Source organism: Lonchura striata, chromosome 2, assembly GCF_050655825.1.
Source record: "Lonchura striata isolate lonStrDom1 chromosome 2, ASM5065582v1, whole genome shotgun sequence".
NCBI classification, from domain to species: Eukaryota; Metazoa; Chordata; class Aves; order Passeriformes; family Estrildidae; genus Lonchura; species Lonchura striata.
The window spans coordinates 99,540,307-99,559,254 of NC_140704.1; the positions used below are offsets into that span (position 1 = coordinate 99,540,307).

Consider the following 18,948-nt stretch of genomic DNA (forward strand, 5'->3'; position numbering starts at 1 on the left):
GTGAATAGCATCCATTATGATAATGAATGAGACTGAGAGCAAAGTGAATTGAAATCACTTGCAGAAACCCCCAGCACATTTTCTTTGGCTTTTTATCTCTGCAGCTGGCATGTGATACAATAATTGTCTTGCTCACATTACTGTCTTCTTTGCTTGTCAATTGAGTTTGTTAAAGTTTCTTGTACCAGACATTTATTTGCAACCATTTCTAAGATCATGACTCTACTGCCTAAATCAGTTGTTGAAATTTGAATTCCATGCAGAAAATATTTAGGTATCAAGGTTATTTTTAAACTCAGTCATGTACAACACCTTTGCTTCCCTGCATACAACTAGTTCTTTGCAAGAGCTTGTTTATTGAAGCTTATTGAAAGAGTAGTAATTTCTCTTTTTTGCATTTTGAAGTTTCCACTGAGTTAATTTCCTGGAGGGATATTTCTGTCACTGTACAGCAAGTATACAAAGGACCTAGAATCAAACACAGGTCAGAGGTGACACAGTAGCATTATTCCCACAAAGCACCTCTACGGATACTGGCTGCTTATGGTGCATAAACAGGTTTTGGCATCCATAACAATTAATATAGATATGGGAAAATTAAGACCAAGTTGTACACCTATCTAAAACACATTTGGAATGGTTTGCCACACAGCGTTCCTGGAAAAACAACCTTTCACTGGTGACATATTTTCATTTCCTAAAGGAGAGAGGGGTTTTGAGAACATGTATTTTTATTAATTCTGCAACAACCAAAACTGAACTCTGGAAAATGTGTTTGATTTCTACGAAAATGTCATCCCTTTGGCTCTGACTTGCTAGCAGTGTTTTTTTTCCCAATGTTTTATTAACATGACACTTTTACTTGAGAAAGTAACTGGCACATGCTGTATATTTTGTGTTCTCCCAAGAGAAAATGAAGCAAGAGCTTTAGAACGAACAGTGAAATGGTTCCTGCTTGTGTTTACTGACAACAGAAAGTGAACCTTTCAGTTATTTTGCTGTCTCTCCAGCCTAACATCCTCCAATGAGAGGATGGAATGCTGAGCTCCCTGCCACGGAGACGGATCTCTGCATGACTTACTGGTAGTGCAATGATCCAGTGAAACAGTGGCAACTTCATAAGGAAAATTGAGGATAACACACTTCAGAATTACAAAAAGGGTGGTCTAAAACATTATGTTTAAACTCAGTGAATGCAGCTGTTCCCCTCCAGTGCAAACTACCACCAGGAAAGGTGATATTATACAAGAGATCAAAGTTCTTGATTCCAGATGTCTTATTCAGCTAATCCTCACCTAATTTTGTTTAATGTGTCTCCATATATGTTTGCATAAAACAGAATTTAAGAAAATTTTGTAAGCATGGGTGCCAGCCCAGTCCACGAAGACCAAGAGAACTTCAGGCTCAGGAGAAATACGAAAAGAAGTTATCAGTTCCCAGAGCTTTAATACTGAAGTTTCAAGGGGATTAAATAACCTTGCTGGTGATAGGTATCTAGCTAGTACAAAGTTGATAATTCAAGCTATGAAGTTTTTTTTTTTTTTCCTCACTGATGAGGCATTCCTAGAAAAAGAATTCCAAAAAGCTTTCCTCCAGTGAGATTGGAAAGCATTTGAGCCTTGTATTTGTCATTTATTCAAATTAAATACCCTAATACATCTAAGGTCAGATAAAGGTGGATTTCTTCTGTTACTTTCTGTCTTAATTTTATCAACCATATTCTCAGCTTTTTCACAACAGAGGAGAAGTGATGTCCTTCGCAGCTGTGTCTCCCATTCATGAAATATACAGAAGTAACCTGGTAATTCTGCTTAGCTAGCAAGGTGATGCAGGCAGTAAAAGAAAACAATGTGGAACATTTTACAGACCAAAGACATGCCCTGATAAACACCATGTGTGTGTTTATAACATGTAGATGCAGACAAGGTGGGAAAGAGAGAAGTTTAAATGGAATATTGTGGTTTTCAAAATATTTTAAAGGTAATGTCCAATCCAAACCCCCCCTGATACAGCCTGTGGCCATGTCCTCTTCTCCTGTCACTAGCTGCCTGGGAGAAAAGGCCAACTCCTACTTTGCTACAACCATGTGGAGCAGAATGGCAAACACTGGAAAGAGCAGATGGTAGCGATCTAAATAAATTACCAGCAAGCGATGGTTCTGCTTGCTGGTAATTTATTTAGAAGATACCAATACTGAAGTCTTTATCTTCAGTCATTTGTCACAGGTATATGCCTCTACCATTCCTACCCTTACGTGCCCAGATCTCTTTTGCATCACTAACATTTTACCTTCTTACCTACAAAGGTATCCAAAATGAAAACAGTAGAGTTCTGTCTACAGTTAAACTACCCCTCTCTTTATTGCAGTCGAAGTGGGAAATCCAAGCCAAGGAAGACAAAAAAAAAACTCCCCATCCAAAGCTGAAACTTTGGAAAACTCGGGTTTTGGGTGTGCAGAAGCATTACCCAGCATTAAACTGTTTATTAGGAGGCATTATTTTCCTATGTCAAGAATATCTGCCATGATACTTGTGCTATATTTGATTTGTTTCACTTTAAATCACATATCTGTTATTATCAAAAGTCTTTAGTGGAGGCTCTGAGAGGCTATTTCCCTTAACACAGCTGTGAGACACAATTGGCAGCACCACACAATCCAGATGTAGACTGGCTACAACGACATTTTCCAATGTGAGATAAGGCAGCAGCTTTGATCGTTGGCTATCTGTTGTCCTCTATGACAATGGTTCTTCTTGGATAGGTCTCAACATCCACAAATATGTAGCGGACCTCGAATCTTCCTGTTTCAAGATTCTGGAAAGAAAAAAATTTCAGAATGTCTTTTTCTCTTTGGTAGTTTAAATTCAAGATTAAGCTTGTCAGGTATATCACGCAATTGTACATACCTCTTTGACTTCCACATGGACTGTTCCCTGTTTCCCTGATTCAGTGCCCTCAATATAGAACTTCAAACGCATATGTTTCAGTCCGTCCTTTACGTATTCAATGTGACTAAAAACAGCAACACACAAAAAAAACCCCAACCACCCAGCAAGAATACAGATTATATGCTAGTTAAGTCTTCAAATTTAAACTTACTTAGAGGAGTTGCTTACTTATTTTGTAAGAAAGTGTATTCCGGTGGTGTCCTTATGCTACCTTGGCTTCCTTCTCTACTGCTCCTCTCAAGCTTTACTGTGAGTGCCTAAGGACTAGTGGAGTTAGAAGAGCTAATTAGCTGCTGAGGATTAAGAGATCAAATGCTTAAATGTCCTCACCCCAGTCCTCCCCTCAAAACTGAAAAGCAATCCACTGCTGAAGACTATGGAAATTCCCTGTATTTATTCTTAAAAAAACCCCAGATTTGGAGCCCGATATCTAGAAAGGGACCCCACATCACCAAGACTTCTGGAATTTTTTTAGGCACTTAAACTAAGTTATCAAGCCAAAACACACACACAGCATGTTTTTTCAAATTAATTATCAGGTTGGTTAAACCACATCAAAACAAACAGTTTACTATGTGCTTTACTTACTTTGGCAATAATTTTGTTCTGCTGAAACTGTGTAACTTTGTCACTGATATGAGATCTCCAACCTAAATGCTGGTATTTAGACTGGAGTTGAGTTATGCTCAAGTATTAAATAAATAGCACATCACTTTCAAAGTGACCATTTTGGGAAACTAAAGATCCCATGAGATTTCTGGTGCCAGTTTATGTTTCCTACTGAAATTATTAACTGCTGTTTAGCACCAATCTCTGATTTTCATCAGTCATGCCCAGGTACACACTGTGAAATAAACTTCCAATACAGTTTAAAGTGACATGATGGGGTAGAGAGAACAAATACGAACAAAGAGCCTTACTCCAGTAAATTTACATTCAAGGTGTTCATACACAAAAAAACCCTGTAGATTTTTGAGATAAATATTTAAGATAATTTTTATACTGCAGATGCAAACTCTACAATCTTATACAGTTCTCAGCTCAAAAAATTATTTAAAACACAAAGCATCAAAATTACGGAAATTAAATATTAGGAAAGCTGATTCATAGTACATTTGCTTATTTACAGACGTGCTCAGAATGTTTGTCAATTTCATTTAGAAATTTCACTTTAAACATTATTTCACTGAGTCTGTTAAAGAGATAAAGCTTCAAGCAGTAAAAGTCACTTTCCTCAGACAATATAAAAAAATCTCAATTTCATGGTTCAACCTGTGTCTGGGCTTATGTATCATATCCTATGTTACCTCACCGAATACATTTCTGCCAAATAACCCAATTAAGCAGGGACAACTTATGTTTTGTAAGAAATAATTTTGTTGGTTCTTTCAAAAGGAAAGTAACAGACACACTCATTAAAGGTTTAGGTGATAGAAGTTCTGTTAAATACACAGTAGAGGTATTGCCTCAAGTACCAAAAAGCATTTTGCATATCAGCTCAGTATAGTTTCAGACTGTAAACTTCTGTCAGATTACTGCTCCCCCTATGCAAGCCTACGCCTCTGTACTACTCTTTTCAGAGTCATCCGATTTTTTGGAGAGCTATGTCTACCATGATGACCATTGCTTGTTTTGAGGCACTCAGAATTGGAATTTTAAATTGTATGTACACAGTACTCAGTGGTATACGGCACTAAGTATACTGCAAAAAATGTCTATGCTAAATCAAAAGTGACAGGATTCGTCACATACAGTTCATCACTCTAGAACTAACTTCTGATCCAAAGATATCTTTGCTGTGCAAAAACTGATGTCTTTATGGGGCAAACACCAAGGGGTACCTGACATGCTGTCGTCTTCCTCTTCTTGTTGCCTCTCCGTAGCCTTTAATAGAGTCACCAAAAACACCAATTATCTACAAGAGAAAAGAGGTTTGAGCTGTCAGAAGGGATCACATACAAAAAGCGATTGCAGTATCAGCTCATGCCTCTCCTGTGAATGCATCTTCTTTTAACAAAATGCCCCTGGAGAATTTAATGCGTCAAGAATACAAGTGTTTATGAAAAAAAAAAAAAACAGTTTAAGGAAAACTCCTCTGTATTCCAGTCCTTTTTATTATTTACAGTCCTGTATTCAATGTCTAAAATAAATCCTATTGATATCTTCCATTTGTACTGTTCTTTGAGATGAAGACATGTAAACTGACATTTTGTATAAAATGAAAAAATGAAAAAAAAAAAAACCCACAAAATATTTGTTAATGTCTCCTCCAAGAGAATATATTTCAAAGTTTAAGATGCAAATGCATTCTCCTTCATATTATCTAAAAAACACTACGGAATTAGAAATTCAGTAACTTTTTTTTTCAGATCTATAAAGTCAGAGTAGATCACCTTAGTCTTAAACCTACTTTAAATTTGGTTAGAAGGGGAGGTTAAGTTTTACTGTGCAAGTACTGGGGAGGAGTTTTAATTCTACAAACTTGTTCCAAAGCAGTTTCATTTCTATTCGAGCAACTTCATTTCTAGGTTATCCTCAAAGACCTGTGGCAATCCTGTGTGAAGGGTTCTTTGTCTGAAGTATTTTCAAAATCTAGTTTCACATTGATTTTTGGTTATTTCTAGCTATGATGACTGTGTGATCCCATGACTGTTCTCCACCTGTTTTCCAGTTAGCCAAATGAAGAATTTAGATTCCTGGGTATCAGTGCAGTGCCTCACAGAATGACAGAACAATAGTGAAGTGCCACAATAGAGTAAGTGTGCTGAGAAAAGGCATCAGATAAGATCAACAGAGCTTAGTGGGACGAGTTGCCTCTCTGACCCACAGAATTCAAGTGCTACATTTAACAGGCACTCAAAAAAGTCCCAAAAACTTTCTGTATGGTGACACAAGCACATGCTCTGAAGGGCAGACTGTATTTCCATCAGTTTTTGTGCTGTGGCATGCTCATTTGCCTTCTAGCAGGCTAGTTCACACAATCTCAATGTTTGCACTGTTTTGGACTAATGGAGGCTCTGCTCTGGAGCTGACACACCCCATGCCAACTAAAAGCACTGGCAGAACTGCTAAAGCACCAAGTGGGTCTTCACATAGCTTGTGAGATTCCTTACGCAAAGTTTTGACTTAAGAGAGACAGTAACTACTGAGAGACACAAACTTATGTCTAAAGCTCAAAAACCAACCTCAGGATGAGATCTGCACTTCTCCAAGGCATCTCCATAGATCTTATTTGGACTAGAAGAAGAGAATAGCTCTTTAAAAATCACATAGAACAAACCACCTGTAACAGAAACAACATCAGATGGAATGAAAACTTATCAAACCAAATGGAATTAATGAAAAGTGTCTTCTGATAAAAAATGTAATTTTAAAAAATAACCTGTAACACCAATTCCAACAAGCACCACAATAAAATAGGTAAAGTCTCTTCCAGCTTCTTTCACTGAAATGAAACAGAAAACAACATGTAAGTTACAACCTTGGGTAATAACACTTCTATGACTTTCTTACATAAATGCTATTCTGTTAGTCTGTAGCTCAAACAACATTTTAGCAGAAGAAAAAGTTCCAGTAAGTTTCCATAATGCTTCATTGCTGTAAAAGATACCATGGAACATCTCTTATATTTTACAGGGCATGTTTGCATTTCTGTGTCAAGACTTATTATTTCTGTTTGCCAGATGTTTTCAAGATCCAAAGTAGCAATTACTGCTGCTTTTTGGGTGTGTGAGAGCTAGACTTTTTAGGAACTAATGAGGTATTTAGCACTGCAGTATTCACACTACTACCTAAACCTATAATCACTGCAATCCTTGTGTGAAGAAAAGAAGTAAAAAAAAAAAAGTGAAAGCTTTTAAGCTACACACAATGAAAATAACTGATTTTATGAATTAGCAATCAATACAACAATAAAAACAATTAGACCAAAATAATTTTTAAAAAACTTAATTAACTGCTGTTTGATTAGTTTTTATCTTTCAATTTTGATCTAAAGTACAAGTATCAGTATGTGCTGCAAAATAAGTCATACAAGATTCTCTGTTTCAATATATTTGAATACTTGGAAAGAGACCACCACTATCTTTTAGTGTGCATTTCAGTGGAGTACAAGTTATGGAGGAAATGTTAATAACTATCTCTACTGCAGCCTTCTAATCAGTTGAAGTTAGTTATGAAGTTTTTCATAAGTAATTTCAAAGTTATGAAGTTTTTCACAAGTCATTTCAAAGTACTGAAAGTGAGTGAGACCAACTAAAGTGAAGGCAATCCATAAAGAAACTACCATCACATGTAGAACTTTGACAATTTTGTTGGAGATGAACTTATTTCAACAGCCGTACAGACAGGCTACATGTGATAGGTATTTCTTCTGAAAGGGAAAATGAGAGGCTATTACATCTTGTGCCTGATAATTCTTAGATGAACAGGCTGTTTAGAAGTCACATAATTCTGACTGTGCAATGCATACACAGAAATATAACATCTGCTCCAAACAATACGATGGGAAAAGAAACCCGCTTGGTGTGCTGATATTTTTTTTTCCTAGATACTTGGTATTTGGAACTACAAAACGTTAGCTGCAGAAGGAACAGCCTCCAGCCCTTCTGAGCAGCACACAGCATCCTCCTCCTTACCTTTCTGAGCCGCCGACACCAGCGTTTCCTCGTTCAGCGCCCTTTGCACGGACACATCTTTGCTCTCCCGGCCAGGTTTTGCAGCTTTCAGCCCTCCCGCCTGCGTCCCGAAGCTCCGAGCTCTGAGCAGCAGCGGGGGCCGGGGCCGCCACCGCGGGCAGCAGCGGGGCGCGGCGGCGGCGCCCAGGAGCGCCCACCCGCGAGTGGCGAGCAGCCAGCGGCCCGGGCAGCCCCGCCCGAGGGAGGCGGGCAGCGCCCGGGGCAGCACGCCGGGCATGGCTCCGCCGGCCCCGCAGCGGCTCGCCCGGGGCGGGTGAGCCGAACGGAGCTGGTGCCTCTCGCCACCGCACCAGGGACGCGCCCGGGCAGCCTCCGCGCCGAGCGGCCGCTGCTCCAGCTCAGGAGCCCACCTGCACCTTTACGGCTGCCCCGGCGGAAACGTTTGGGACGGCGGAGCAGCGAGCGGCGACGGCGGGTCCTGGGAGCGGTAGTTCGAGCGGGCTCCCTCTCCCGCCCGCCGCCGGAGCGGCTCCCAGCGCGGTCACTACAGCGCCCGCCGTGCCCAGCGCCGCCGCCGCCCTCCGCGGGCCGGGACCCCGCTCGTTCCAGGGCAGGGCGGGCGGCGCTGCCGCCGCGCCTGCGCTGCCGGTCGCCCTTTGGGAGCTGTGCTCTCATACGTGTTTTTCTTGGTCTTGCACACATTAAAGCGATGCAGTTGACGTTTCCACGGATGGAGACGGCTAGCGGGATCTGGGCAGGCTAAATCGATGGGCCGAGATCGATGGCACGAGGTTCAACAAGGCCAAGTGTCGGGTTCTGCTCACAACCCCAGGCAGCGCTGGGGACAGACTGGCTGGAAAGGTGCTGGAAAAGGAGCTGGGGGGTGGTGACAGCTGCTGAACGTGAGCCCGTGTGTGCCCAGGCGGCCAAAGCCAAAGGCTTCCTTGTGGGAACTCAAAATGTCTCTCAGACATTTTTAGAGGTTCCAGGCCTTGGTCAGAAGCATTCTAGACCCTGGCAGACAGCTGAAAAACAACTGTGATTTTGAGTTTGAGCCATGGAATGAATTACCAACTTTGGAGGTGGAACAAGCAATCACAAAAGGTTAGATAGTATAGTATAAGTAGTTACGAAGTAGAGGGGAAATTGTTTTAGTATTGTACAGGGGGGTTTTAGCACATGTACAGGGGGGTTTTCACTTTGTACATGAGGGTCAGAAGTTCTAAGATGGAGGAAAGTGGGCTGATCCCATCCTTCTTCCTTCTTCTTCCTTGCCTCCATGTTCTTGGTGATGTTGGCACTCACAGATTGGTTTAGAGTAGAAAAACACTTGGCAACGTAGGTAGTAGGTATTGGGGAATAATTGTAAACATGTTATACGTAATATATCTTATAAAAGATAGCAGCAACCCTGGGCGGGGGGAGAGACGAAGAAGACAGCAGATAGAGAGGATGTCAGTGTGTGTGTGTGCCTCTACCCAGGCCACTGATCAAATAGCTGCAGTCCAAGAACATAATCTGTTAGATAACTAGCAATAAACTGCCTTGAGACCGAACAGCTAAGCCTGCGGAGTTTTTCTTTGGAAGCACGGGTTGGAGGAGGAATTTCACCACCACATGTGGCCCCAAAACAAGGCTGGGGTTCCCACATCTGGCGTCCCTGGTCGGGCATCAACAAAAAGAAGAAAAAGAAACATCAAACAACCTCCAACCTTCATCGGCAGAAAAAGAAAGAAAAAAAAAAAAAAAAGAAGAGCAGTACACACTCTCCGCATTTTCAAGAAGAGAGGGAGCGGAAAGCTCAAGATAAGAACTTGACCTTCACCAAGGCATTTCGTCTGTAGGACAGCCAGGAGGAGAGAAACCAGAAGCGCGCCTGGGATTCCTCGCCTGTGACCTGCTGGACGATGGACAGTGCCATCTCCGGACTGACTTCATGCTGACTCAGCTTTTGGTGAGAATGGTTGAAATTAAGAACATGGGGAGGGAAGGAATTTTTCCCAAGGACACACCAAAGACTTTTTTTTAGCCCTATAGGGCGAAACTTCTACCCATCAGATAGAGACAGCCCAAATGAAATGAAAGCTTTGTTATCATAGGTGCGGTGTAGTCACTCGCGCACAGATATATATTTTTTCTTGGGATTGAATTTTTGGCAAAAGATCAATAAGTAACTTTATTACTGAGCCACAAAAGGACAAAAAGATAAGACTGCTGCAAAACTTTTGTTTTTAACAAGGACAATATTATAGCCAGCTCTACAGCACGGCACGTCCAGCCGGACAGCTGGGGTTTCTATGGGAGCACAAAGGGGAAAGATCGCCCAGCCAGCAGCTCGGGGCAGTTTTCCTCACCACAGATCCAGGGAAAGCAGGACTGCCTTCCATGGACAATCAGGGGATGGTCTGTCATCATGCCCTGTGTGTCCGGGTTCCCACTGTTCCTCAGTTTCCCTCGAACCTCAATCCCTGAGCTCCTCCAATGCAAATCCCCCAGACAGAGAGATAAGCCAAGCACAGCCGCAGCCCCCGGTGGGGGAAGGGACCAAGCGCTGCTTGAGTCCAAACCCGCGGCGGGAGGGGCAGCGGCGGCGGCGTCTCTGTGGGGGAGGGTGCAGAGGGAGTGCAGAGCAGAGAGGGAAGAGGAGGGGAGAGGAGAAATCTCTCGTGGCTGCTCGGGCTGGGAGTTCAAAACAGCCCGCGGTGCAGGCGAGAGGGGACAGCGGAAACAGCGCAGACACGGGGCGGCGGGGGCGCGGGTGCAGCGGCCAGGCGTCCCGAGCGTCCCGTGGCGCGTTCGGTGTCGAGAATCCGTGAAGTCGCAAGAGCGGCCACCCAAGAGGCGGGGGGCAGCTCCCGGATCGCGGCAGCCAGTCCCGCTGAGGAAATAGCAGAGGGACAGCGAGAGGCGTCCCTTGCTGCAGCTCAGGCGGCGGGCACACGCGTGAAGGTTGAGCAAAGCCCGAGAGCCACGGGTGCAGGGAATTCTCGCATCTGGAACGCGTGGGGCGGGCGCAGGCGGGGCGGAGCCGGTGCGCGCGGGCTGTGGGTGCTGGGACAGTCAGGAGAGGGGCAAAGCGAGATGGGAAACATCGGGACCGGAATGGGAACAGAGAATGTGATTGCGTCAGCCTGGGGGGGATGGCAGTGGCTCTGAACCGGGCGGTGCGAGCCGGAGTTAGGCGAAAGCACGGCCGGGACCAGAGCAGGAGCATCCTCACCCCCGGGGTGACACAGGCAGGGACGGAGCGTGGCCAGGATGACTCAGGGCACGGGTCCATCGCGGTTCCCATGGCAACAGCCAGCACAAACCCACAGCCACCCCTGTGAGTTTCAGACGGCCAGAACAGAATAGTTATTGCATCAAAAATGAGTTACACATAGATCGGTTGTTAGAAGAAATGTTAGACTGAAAGTTTATCAGGAATTAGTACGGGGTTTGCGAATGTAAATCAATTGTCGGAAGTACATATTGGAGAGTGGAGTGCATGGAACCATGGCGCGGGGTCTCTCGCATCTCGAGCGCGGCACAGGCACTGACAGCGCCAGCGGCGGTGGCCGCCAGCCAGCCGAGTGCCCACAGGCTGCGCGGTGACCGCGCGGGGGGGGAATCCCGAGCGCGGGACGCGGCGCGGGGCGCGGCGGCGGCGGGGAGCGGCGGTCGCGCGCTGATGACGTCAGCAGAGCGCCGAACCACGCTGAGCAGGGACAGACACCGGGGCCGGACGGGACGACCCGGGCGGGACCGGAGCGGTGCCGGGTTCAGTCGGGCGTGAGAGGGGACATTCCCGAGCCCACGGCCGTGGCCGGGGTCGGCGCGGCGGGGTGCAGTCGGGGCTGGTGTTCCTTCTCTCGTTCCCATGGCGACACAGACAGAGACGGGTGAATCCAGGATGCACTCTGCGTTTGCAGAAGTTAAAGCGAACGCAGAAGTGTCAGAGAGGGACAGATTGCAGGCACGGGTCCAGCGCAGCCGACGCTGGGCGTGAGCGGGGACTGGGCAGAGCCAAGGCAGGGATCTCCTTGGTCGCTGCCTCTCCACAGCAGAGCTGCGGTGTGACAGATGCTGAGGCTTTTTCCACTGCAGTGCACATCAAAACATTAACAACAAATACACGGCACAGCCCAGAAACCACAGCAGTCAAAGTAAATAACTTTTTGCAATCACATCTATTACACCAAATGTCCCACAGCAATGATGAGATGAAATTCCAACATTCACCCAAAAAATAAGATACAGCTAAGTCGCCACTTGAAATCAAGGGTCTCCTTCTTCAAACTTCTCCAATGTTTCTAAATGCTAACCCCAGATTTTTTAGTTAGGTGACAGAATTGATCAGCACATGCACCCATCCGGTGTGGTAAAGTGATATTGTTTATAGAACATAATGTGAAAAAGAGATAGTATAATGAGAATTGAGATAGAGAATTGAATAGCATGAAACTTTAGTAATTTATTATGTTAAGGTTTAAGTTAAGTTGTATTTTAGCATTTTATTAATAATAGAATTGAATTTTATATATAGTTTAATTTAAGTTTAAGTATTGTTTAATTAGAGTATATCACTTTAAGTTTATCTTAGTTTGGGCCCTGAAAAGTTAAGTTTATAAGCATTTAATTGATAATGAATTTATATATTGTTAATTTGATATATATATATATAGGTTTCATAAAGTTAATATAATTTAGGGATTTTTTACCAATATTTTATATGTTAAGTTTAAGTAGTGTTTAATTCAAAAAATTATTTTAAGTTTTTCAAAGGTTAAGTTTGTTCAATTAACAAAGTTTAGTTGTTTTTCTTTAAGAATAACAAGGTTTTGACTGAAAGAGTTTATGAGATGATAATGAATATTAAGTTAAAGGGAAAACAGTCTATCGGATTTTTGGTTTTATTTTAGTCTTTTCTGTTTTATTGTAAGTTTATCAGTGTATAAGAGTCTTGGAGAAATTTATTCTGAGTTTTTCTGAGATCGATTTCATTGTTTAATGATCACTTGTTTATTTTGTTATTTCTTTGTGTAATGATACAAAGAGTGTTTGTTTCCAAATTCTTTCTTTTGCGTTTAACTATTTAAGTATTTTATAAATGTTATTGTTAAGAAATTTTATCATGTTATCAGGTGAAGCTCTGTGCTTTGTTCTTTCATAGCGAATTTTCGTATGTTTTATTGTTGTTTTTGTAATCTCATCCAGGTTACATGTCATTCTGAAGTTTCATTTTGGATTTTAACTATGTTGTGCATTTTTCTAGGTGAACTCTCTGGTTTGTTTTTATATTTCTTGTGAGTGGAATCATTGCATTTCTATTTTTTAACATTCTTGAATGTTTTTCAGAAAGTCTCAGAGACAAATGCCTGAAGCATTCTGACAATGTTTTGTTAATGTTTATTTTATGGTTTCTTTCAATTGAAAACACATCTGTTTCCTTCAAAGGAGTTTCAAGAAGAATGAATCCTCGTGTCATTTGATCAATTTATCAGTTTGAACTTTGAGTGTTTATTTCATATGAAAATGTTATAATAAGTTGTTATGTTTTAGGTATCATATATGTAATGTTAGTATAAGCTTTGTTCAAGATAGTATGATAAAGAGCATCACTCCAATTTAAAGTTTGGGTTTTGGCCAGGCCCTGATTTTAACTTGGACGGATGAGTTTGCCAGCAAAATTCAGAGGTTTTTGCACAAAAATGAATGTTGTATAGATCATTTTGATCCATCAATTCGATCCTACAAATTTGACAGCTGACACAGCTTTGTGGTGAAACTTGTCAGCCCTGCCCGGGAAGGGAATGCCAATTTTCACTGGAAACAAGTGTTTCAGCTGTTTGCAGACTCTGAACCACTGGCACAATGTTTCTGATAATTATGCTTTGTTCAATTTTATATATGTTATTTAGAATCTTTCTTTTGAACTCTTTTGAATTGTTATTGATTTTGATAAGTTTTCTGCATTTTATTATTACGATATTTTGTCTTGTTCTATATTATGTTTTATATTTTAACCTTCTTGTTTCAAAAGAGAAAGAGAGAAAAAAGAAAAAAAAGGTGTAAAGAGAGAAAAGAAGAGAAGTGAAGAAGTGCCTGAAATAAGGCTGGAATAAGTAATGAAAATTTTGTATATTTTAATCTTTTGAGATTGTTCTTTTGTAGATTTGATTTCACTGATTGTCGAGGAAAATATGAGGAGAGTGCCAGACACTGGACGGATCAAATTGAAAAAATCAGTCAAGTTAATAACTTTGAGCAAGGATCGTGGTAATGTTTTCATGAAGTTTAAAATAGATCTTTGTTTTTATCTTACAGGCCCTAAAAAAGTGTTCTTATAGAGATAATGGCTCAGATCATTGTTAAGGCAAACACTGGATTGCTGATAATGTCAGGCAGAGATTTCCTAATCATTCATTTACATTTAAAGAAAGAAAAAATATTTTGAGTGGACAATCCAAAGTCACAAGATTTTTCAATCACGTTGTTAGAATACCCAGAAGTTTGCACAGTTCATTTTTTAGCTCACAATACGTTAAATGCAAAAATAAGTTTTAGAGAAAAATCAAAAATAAGTTAAGAATTAATAGAAAAGATGACAGTGTTTACTGATAGTTCAAGGAAAACTCACAAATCACATGGAAAATTCCAAAAATAGAGAAATGGGAATCAGATGTAAAAAATGGTAAAAGACTCACCACAAATTGTAAAATTAGTAGTAATAGTCAGGGTTTTTCAGTTATTTCAGAAGCCATCAATCTGATCACAGATTCAGTGTATATTGCAAATGTGGCCAAACAATTAGAGGAATCACTTTTAAAACATACGGACAATGAAGTTTTATATTCGTATCTATTATGTATGAAAATAATCCTGATAGACAGAAAACATAAATATTTTGTTATGCACATCAGAATGCATTCTTCATTTCTGAGGTTTTTAGTAAAAGTAAATGTTCATGTAGACAGATTCACAGTGTCCATCTCACAAACACTGCCAGACATTTTTGAGCAAGAAAAATTGAGCCATGCATTTTTTCACAAAAGTATACAAACATTGATGGAATCCTTTCGCTTTCTAAAGGTCAGGCAAAGGAAATCATCAACGCTTGTCAGAGTGTCAGTTTGTACAGCGTCCTGTATTTACAGGAGTGACCAATTTGAGAGTTTTGAAAAAAGTCTTCAGCTGTGGCAAACTGATGTCACAAGATATGCATTTTTTGAGAAGCTTGAAAACATTTGTGTTTCAGTTGATATGTTTTCACACTTATGTTTCAGTTCACACATTTTCAGGAGCAATTTTTGGATCATGACATACAGGAGAAACCACAGAATATATCATACCTTGAAATCCATTTGGATAAACAGAAAAGGAGGAGACAGGAGCAACATCTCACATGCAGTTGAACAAAGTTTTGTATGTGAATTGTCAGACATTTTACAAACAGTGCACGAGCAGTGCTAAGGGAAAATTCTTCAGTTTTGGTCAAAAACCCAGAGTCAGGACAAATTGAAAGTTCATTTACATTAATAACTTGGGGCAAGGGTTTTGTTTGTGTTTCTATAGAACGAGGATCGAAGTAGGTGTCGGCAAGGCATGTGAAACCTCATCGGGTACAGATGCCAGTGAACATGGACCAGAGAAGCAGAGAAGCAAGCACGCAGACAAAGATGGACAGCAACGCTGCAGACGTCTCGTCAGACAGCGATTGGGAACTCAGAGACTTGGGGTTTTTCTGGGGAATCAAGTGTTGTTTGGATGTTGCTGCATTGCGGGGTTTCTCACAGAGGTTGGGGACATGGACATGGGGTTCAGACAGATAGTGTTCATGTGCTTCATTCCCTTGCTTGTTGCCTTGGGCAATGGGACAGGCTTTCCCATGAGACAACCAAGGGAAAAGGTGTGGGAGACTTTGGCAAAGGCAGCGGGTCTGGACAGCATTTGCCTAACCCATTCAGAACTGGGGAAACAATTTTTGAACCTCCAAAGTTGGCAAATTTTTGGATCGACAAAAATGGGATTTGGTACCGAATTCAATCCATTGAGAGTGGCAAAGATAGATAATCAGATAGTAGATATCATTCCAAATCAGTTCTTTCATAGAAATGCCTGGTGCAATCACACCAAAGTGATGAGCAAACTATCCCTTCAACACCCAGCCACTTTACCGAAGGGAGTGTTTTTTCATTTGCGGGGACAGAATTTGGCCTGCTATCCCTGCAAAAGTCAAAAGCAGTCCATGCAGCATTGAGGAGTTCTCATTGATAACACCTGATTTGAAAACTTTAAAGGAGCACACACACAGGAAAGAGAAAAGGTCCTTTGAACAATATAGCCAAATTGTGATAATGATGTCTGTATTTGGGACAAGGCTCGGAGAATTGCAGTTGCAATTTTCTCACCCCAAAAACAGCGTTGGGGGTGACCTTGACACAATTGGACCACATAGCATGCTGGATTGAGTAAACATAATCGTGCCATTTCATCTGCACTGAGTGACATGTTAACAAATATCAGCAGTGCAAGACAAGCGGTGCTTCAGAACAAGGCAGCAATTGGTTATTTGCTGCTGTCACATGGGCACAGATGTAAAAAATTTGAGGGGACATGCTGCATGAACTTGCTTGATCATTCAAAATCTATTCATGAAAATATGAAACATGCAAAGTAGTATCAGCAAATTGAGAAAAAGAAACTTACAAGATTCTGGTGAAATGATTTCATTGGCTTTTTTAATCTTTCACCATTGTGGAAAAACTTTTTTAAATAGTGTTATATATTCTTATAGGGTTTGTAGTTCTACTTGTTCTGCCATGCATTTTCATGTGCATTCAAAGAGCCTTGAACAACATGGCAAAGCAAGTGTTTCTGGTTCAAACAGGGAGGGGAGATGTGGGAACTCAAAATGTCTCTCAGACATTTTTAGAGGTTCCAGGCCTTGGTCAGAAGCATTCTAGACCCTGGCAGACAGCTGAAAAACAACTGTGATTTTGAGTTTGAGCCATGGAATGAATTACCAACTTTGGAGGTGGAACAAGCAATCACAAAAGGTTAGATAGTATAGTATAAGTAGTTACGAAGTAGAGGGGAAATTGTTTTAGTATTGTACAGGGGGGTTTTAGCACATGTACAGGGGGGTTTTCACTTTGTACATGAGGGTCAGAAGTTCTAAGATGGAGGAAAGTGGGCTGATCCCATCCTTCTTCCTTCTTCTTCCTTGCCTCCATGTTCTTGGTGATGTTGGCACTCACAGATTGGTTTAGAGTAGAAAAACACTTGGCAACGTAGGTAGTAGGTATTGGGGAATAATTGTAAACATGTTATACGTAATATATCTTATAAAAGATAGCAGCAACCCTGGGCGGGGGGAGAGACGAAGAAGACAGCAGATAGAGAGGATGTCAGTGTGTGTGTGTGCCTCTACCCAGGCCACTGATCAAATAGCTGCAGTCCAAGAACATAATCTGTTAGATAACTAGCAATAAACTGCCTTGAGACCGAACAGCTAAGCCTGCGGAGTTTTTCTTTGGAAGCACGGGTTGGAGGAGGAATTTCACCACCACATGTGGCCCCAAAACAAGGCTGGGGTTCCCACACTTCCTGGCCTCTATCGAAACCAGTGCTGTGAGCAGGACTAGGGAGGCGACTGTCCCGCTGTACTCGGCGCTGCTGAGGCCACGCCTTGAGTACTGTGTTCAGTAATGAAGCCCTCCGTTTATACTGAGCTGCTGGAGCGAGTCCAGAGAAAGGCAACGGAGCTGGTGAAGGGTCCGGAGCACAAGTTTTAGGAGGACCGGCTGAGGGAGCTGGGGATGTTTAGCTTGGAGAAAAGGAGGCTCAAGGGGACAAGGCGCCGCCGTTAACGCTCCCGCCGTCCCCGCCCCGCGCCCCGGCACCGCCTCCTCGGGCTGCCGCCGCCCCGCCGCCGCGCGCACAGCGGGACGCGGCGGCTCCGGCTCCTCCCGCCCCTCCCCGCCGGCGGTGCGAGGCCGCCGCTGTCCCGCCCATGGCGACGGGCCGTGGCAGGTAATGGTGGGCGCGCCGAGCGGGCTCTGCCGGCCCGGGGCTGCCTGCTTGGCATTCAGCCAAGGGGAGGGTTGGTTCCTTCTCCTTCTCCTTCTCCTTCTCCTTCTCCTTCTCCTTCTCCTTCTCCCTCTCCTTCTCCCTCTCCCTCTCCCTCTCCCTCTCCCTCTTTCTCTTCCCTCTCCCTCTTCCCTCTCCCCCCCGGCACCTTGCAGTGGGAAAACACTGGTGTTGCCAGCTGCACGGAGGCCTGGGTTTGGCACTTTTTGTTCTGCCTGGAAAGGGGAGCTTAAACTTCGGTATGTCCTTCAGCTTGAAGGAGGTGCTATAATAAATATCCAGGAAGTTAGTTGAATGGCTGCTTTATGTGTATTCAGGGTGGTTAGGCCTTTGTAATAGTTGTGGAAGGTGTGGTTGTCTTATTTCTTACAGTACGTGTTCAGCCTTCAGAATCTTAAAGCATCAGCCTGAGAGGCAAAGTTGAGAAAGCATATTTTTCTGCTAACCCGTTTCTTCAGCCTTGGGTTTCAGCGCAGTTTCATTCCCCTTGCTGTATTACCCCCCCCCCCTTTTTTTTAAACCTGCAAATGGATTGGGGTAATACCCACCTATTAAAAAGACTGAAATTGTTAGCTGAGAGAACAAAACCCAACCAACCCATGTCAAAACGTTATTTTTGTTTATCCCCAGATGTGCTTTAACAGGTGGAGGAGACAGGTTTTATCATTGCTTAAAACTTTTTGTTCATTATTTGAAATTTACTTGAAAGACAATTGTTTGCTGACCATCAAAAAACCAAGGCACACTGCAAGTATTATAGGGTGTGAAAGTGAAAATACTGGTACAAAACAGCCCCACAGGTTGAAAGGTAATGAAAAAGCAACTGAATTTGTTGTGCCTCTTAAGTAAGATCATCTCAATGGTTCTAGAAGTCTCTAAAGAGGGGGTGTAACAGCTGTCATTGATTTTTATCTTAGGCTTATCTGCCCAAGCTGTGTCAATGCAATGTAAAAGCATTCTGTGAATGCTAATTTAAAATCTTAGCACACACAGTACTTGAAAAGTAATTTATGGATTGGGATTGCTGTTTGTTTCTTCACACCTTGAGAATATTTTTGTTTCGGAAAATGCAAAAGTTCTGCCTTTTTTTTTTTATTGAAGCTTACAAAAACAATAGCTGTTACATTAAAGTTTTCAAAGCATGTGTGGGCAAAATGTTCCTCTCCTCATATATTTCTCCCTGTAGTGAAGAAGAGGAGGGAGGGTGATTTAAATGAGCAAGAAGGACTGAATACAGGCTATGCAGGTTATGCTTGTCCAAGGTAGTGTGTTTTAAAATCCAGAATCCAGCT

The 18,948-nt window shown here is 42.4% G+C and overlaps 2 protein-coding genes across 5 annotated transcripts in view; one reads left to right on the forward strand and one right to left on the reverse strand.

Moving 5' to 3' along the window:
- Positions 1-2,438: 2,438 nt before the first annotated feature.
- Positions 2,439-8,006, reverse strand: TIMM21 (translocase of inner mitochondrial membrane 21). 2 transcript variants are annotated; one of them, XM_021530899.3, is made up of 6 exons: positions 7,586-7,998; positions 6,331-6,393; positions 6,134-6,231; positions 4,790-4,863; positions 2,907-3,012; positions 2,439-2,814 (listed from the first exon to the last, which is right to left on the reverse strand). In XM_021530899.3, the coding sequence occupies exons 1-6, from the start codon at positions 7,860-7,862 to the stop codon at positions 2,722-2,724; spliced, it is 711 nt and encodes a 236-aa protein (XP_021386574.3). In that variant the 5' UTR covers positions 7,863-7,998; the 3' UTR covers positions 2,439-2,721. The 2 variants fall into 2 exon arrangements, with proteins under 2 accessions (XP_021386574.3, XP_085427989.1); XM_085571863.1 differs by lacking the exon at positions 2,907-3,012 and having other exon boundaries at positions 7,586-8,006.
- A 192-nt stretch (positions 8,007-8,198) lies between these two features.
- Positions 8,199-18,948, forward strand: part of FBXO15 (F-box protein 15) — a 34,436-nt gene continuing 23,686 nt past the window's right edge. Inside the window, exon 1 of one of the 3 annotated variants that reach the window (XM_085571861.1) lies at positions 8,199-8,446. In XM_085571861.1, coding sequence (XP_085427987.1) covers positions 8,367-8,446 — 80 coding nt within the window. In that variant the 5' untranslated portion in view covers positions 8,199-8,366. Of the gene's footprint in view, positions 8,447-17,443; positions 17,600-17,647; positions 17,896-18,948 lie in introns of those variants that run through there. The other 2 variants (XM_021530901.3, XM_085571862.1) reach the window with 2 other exon arrangements.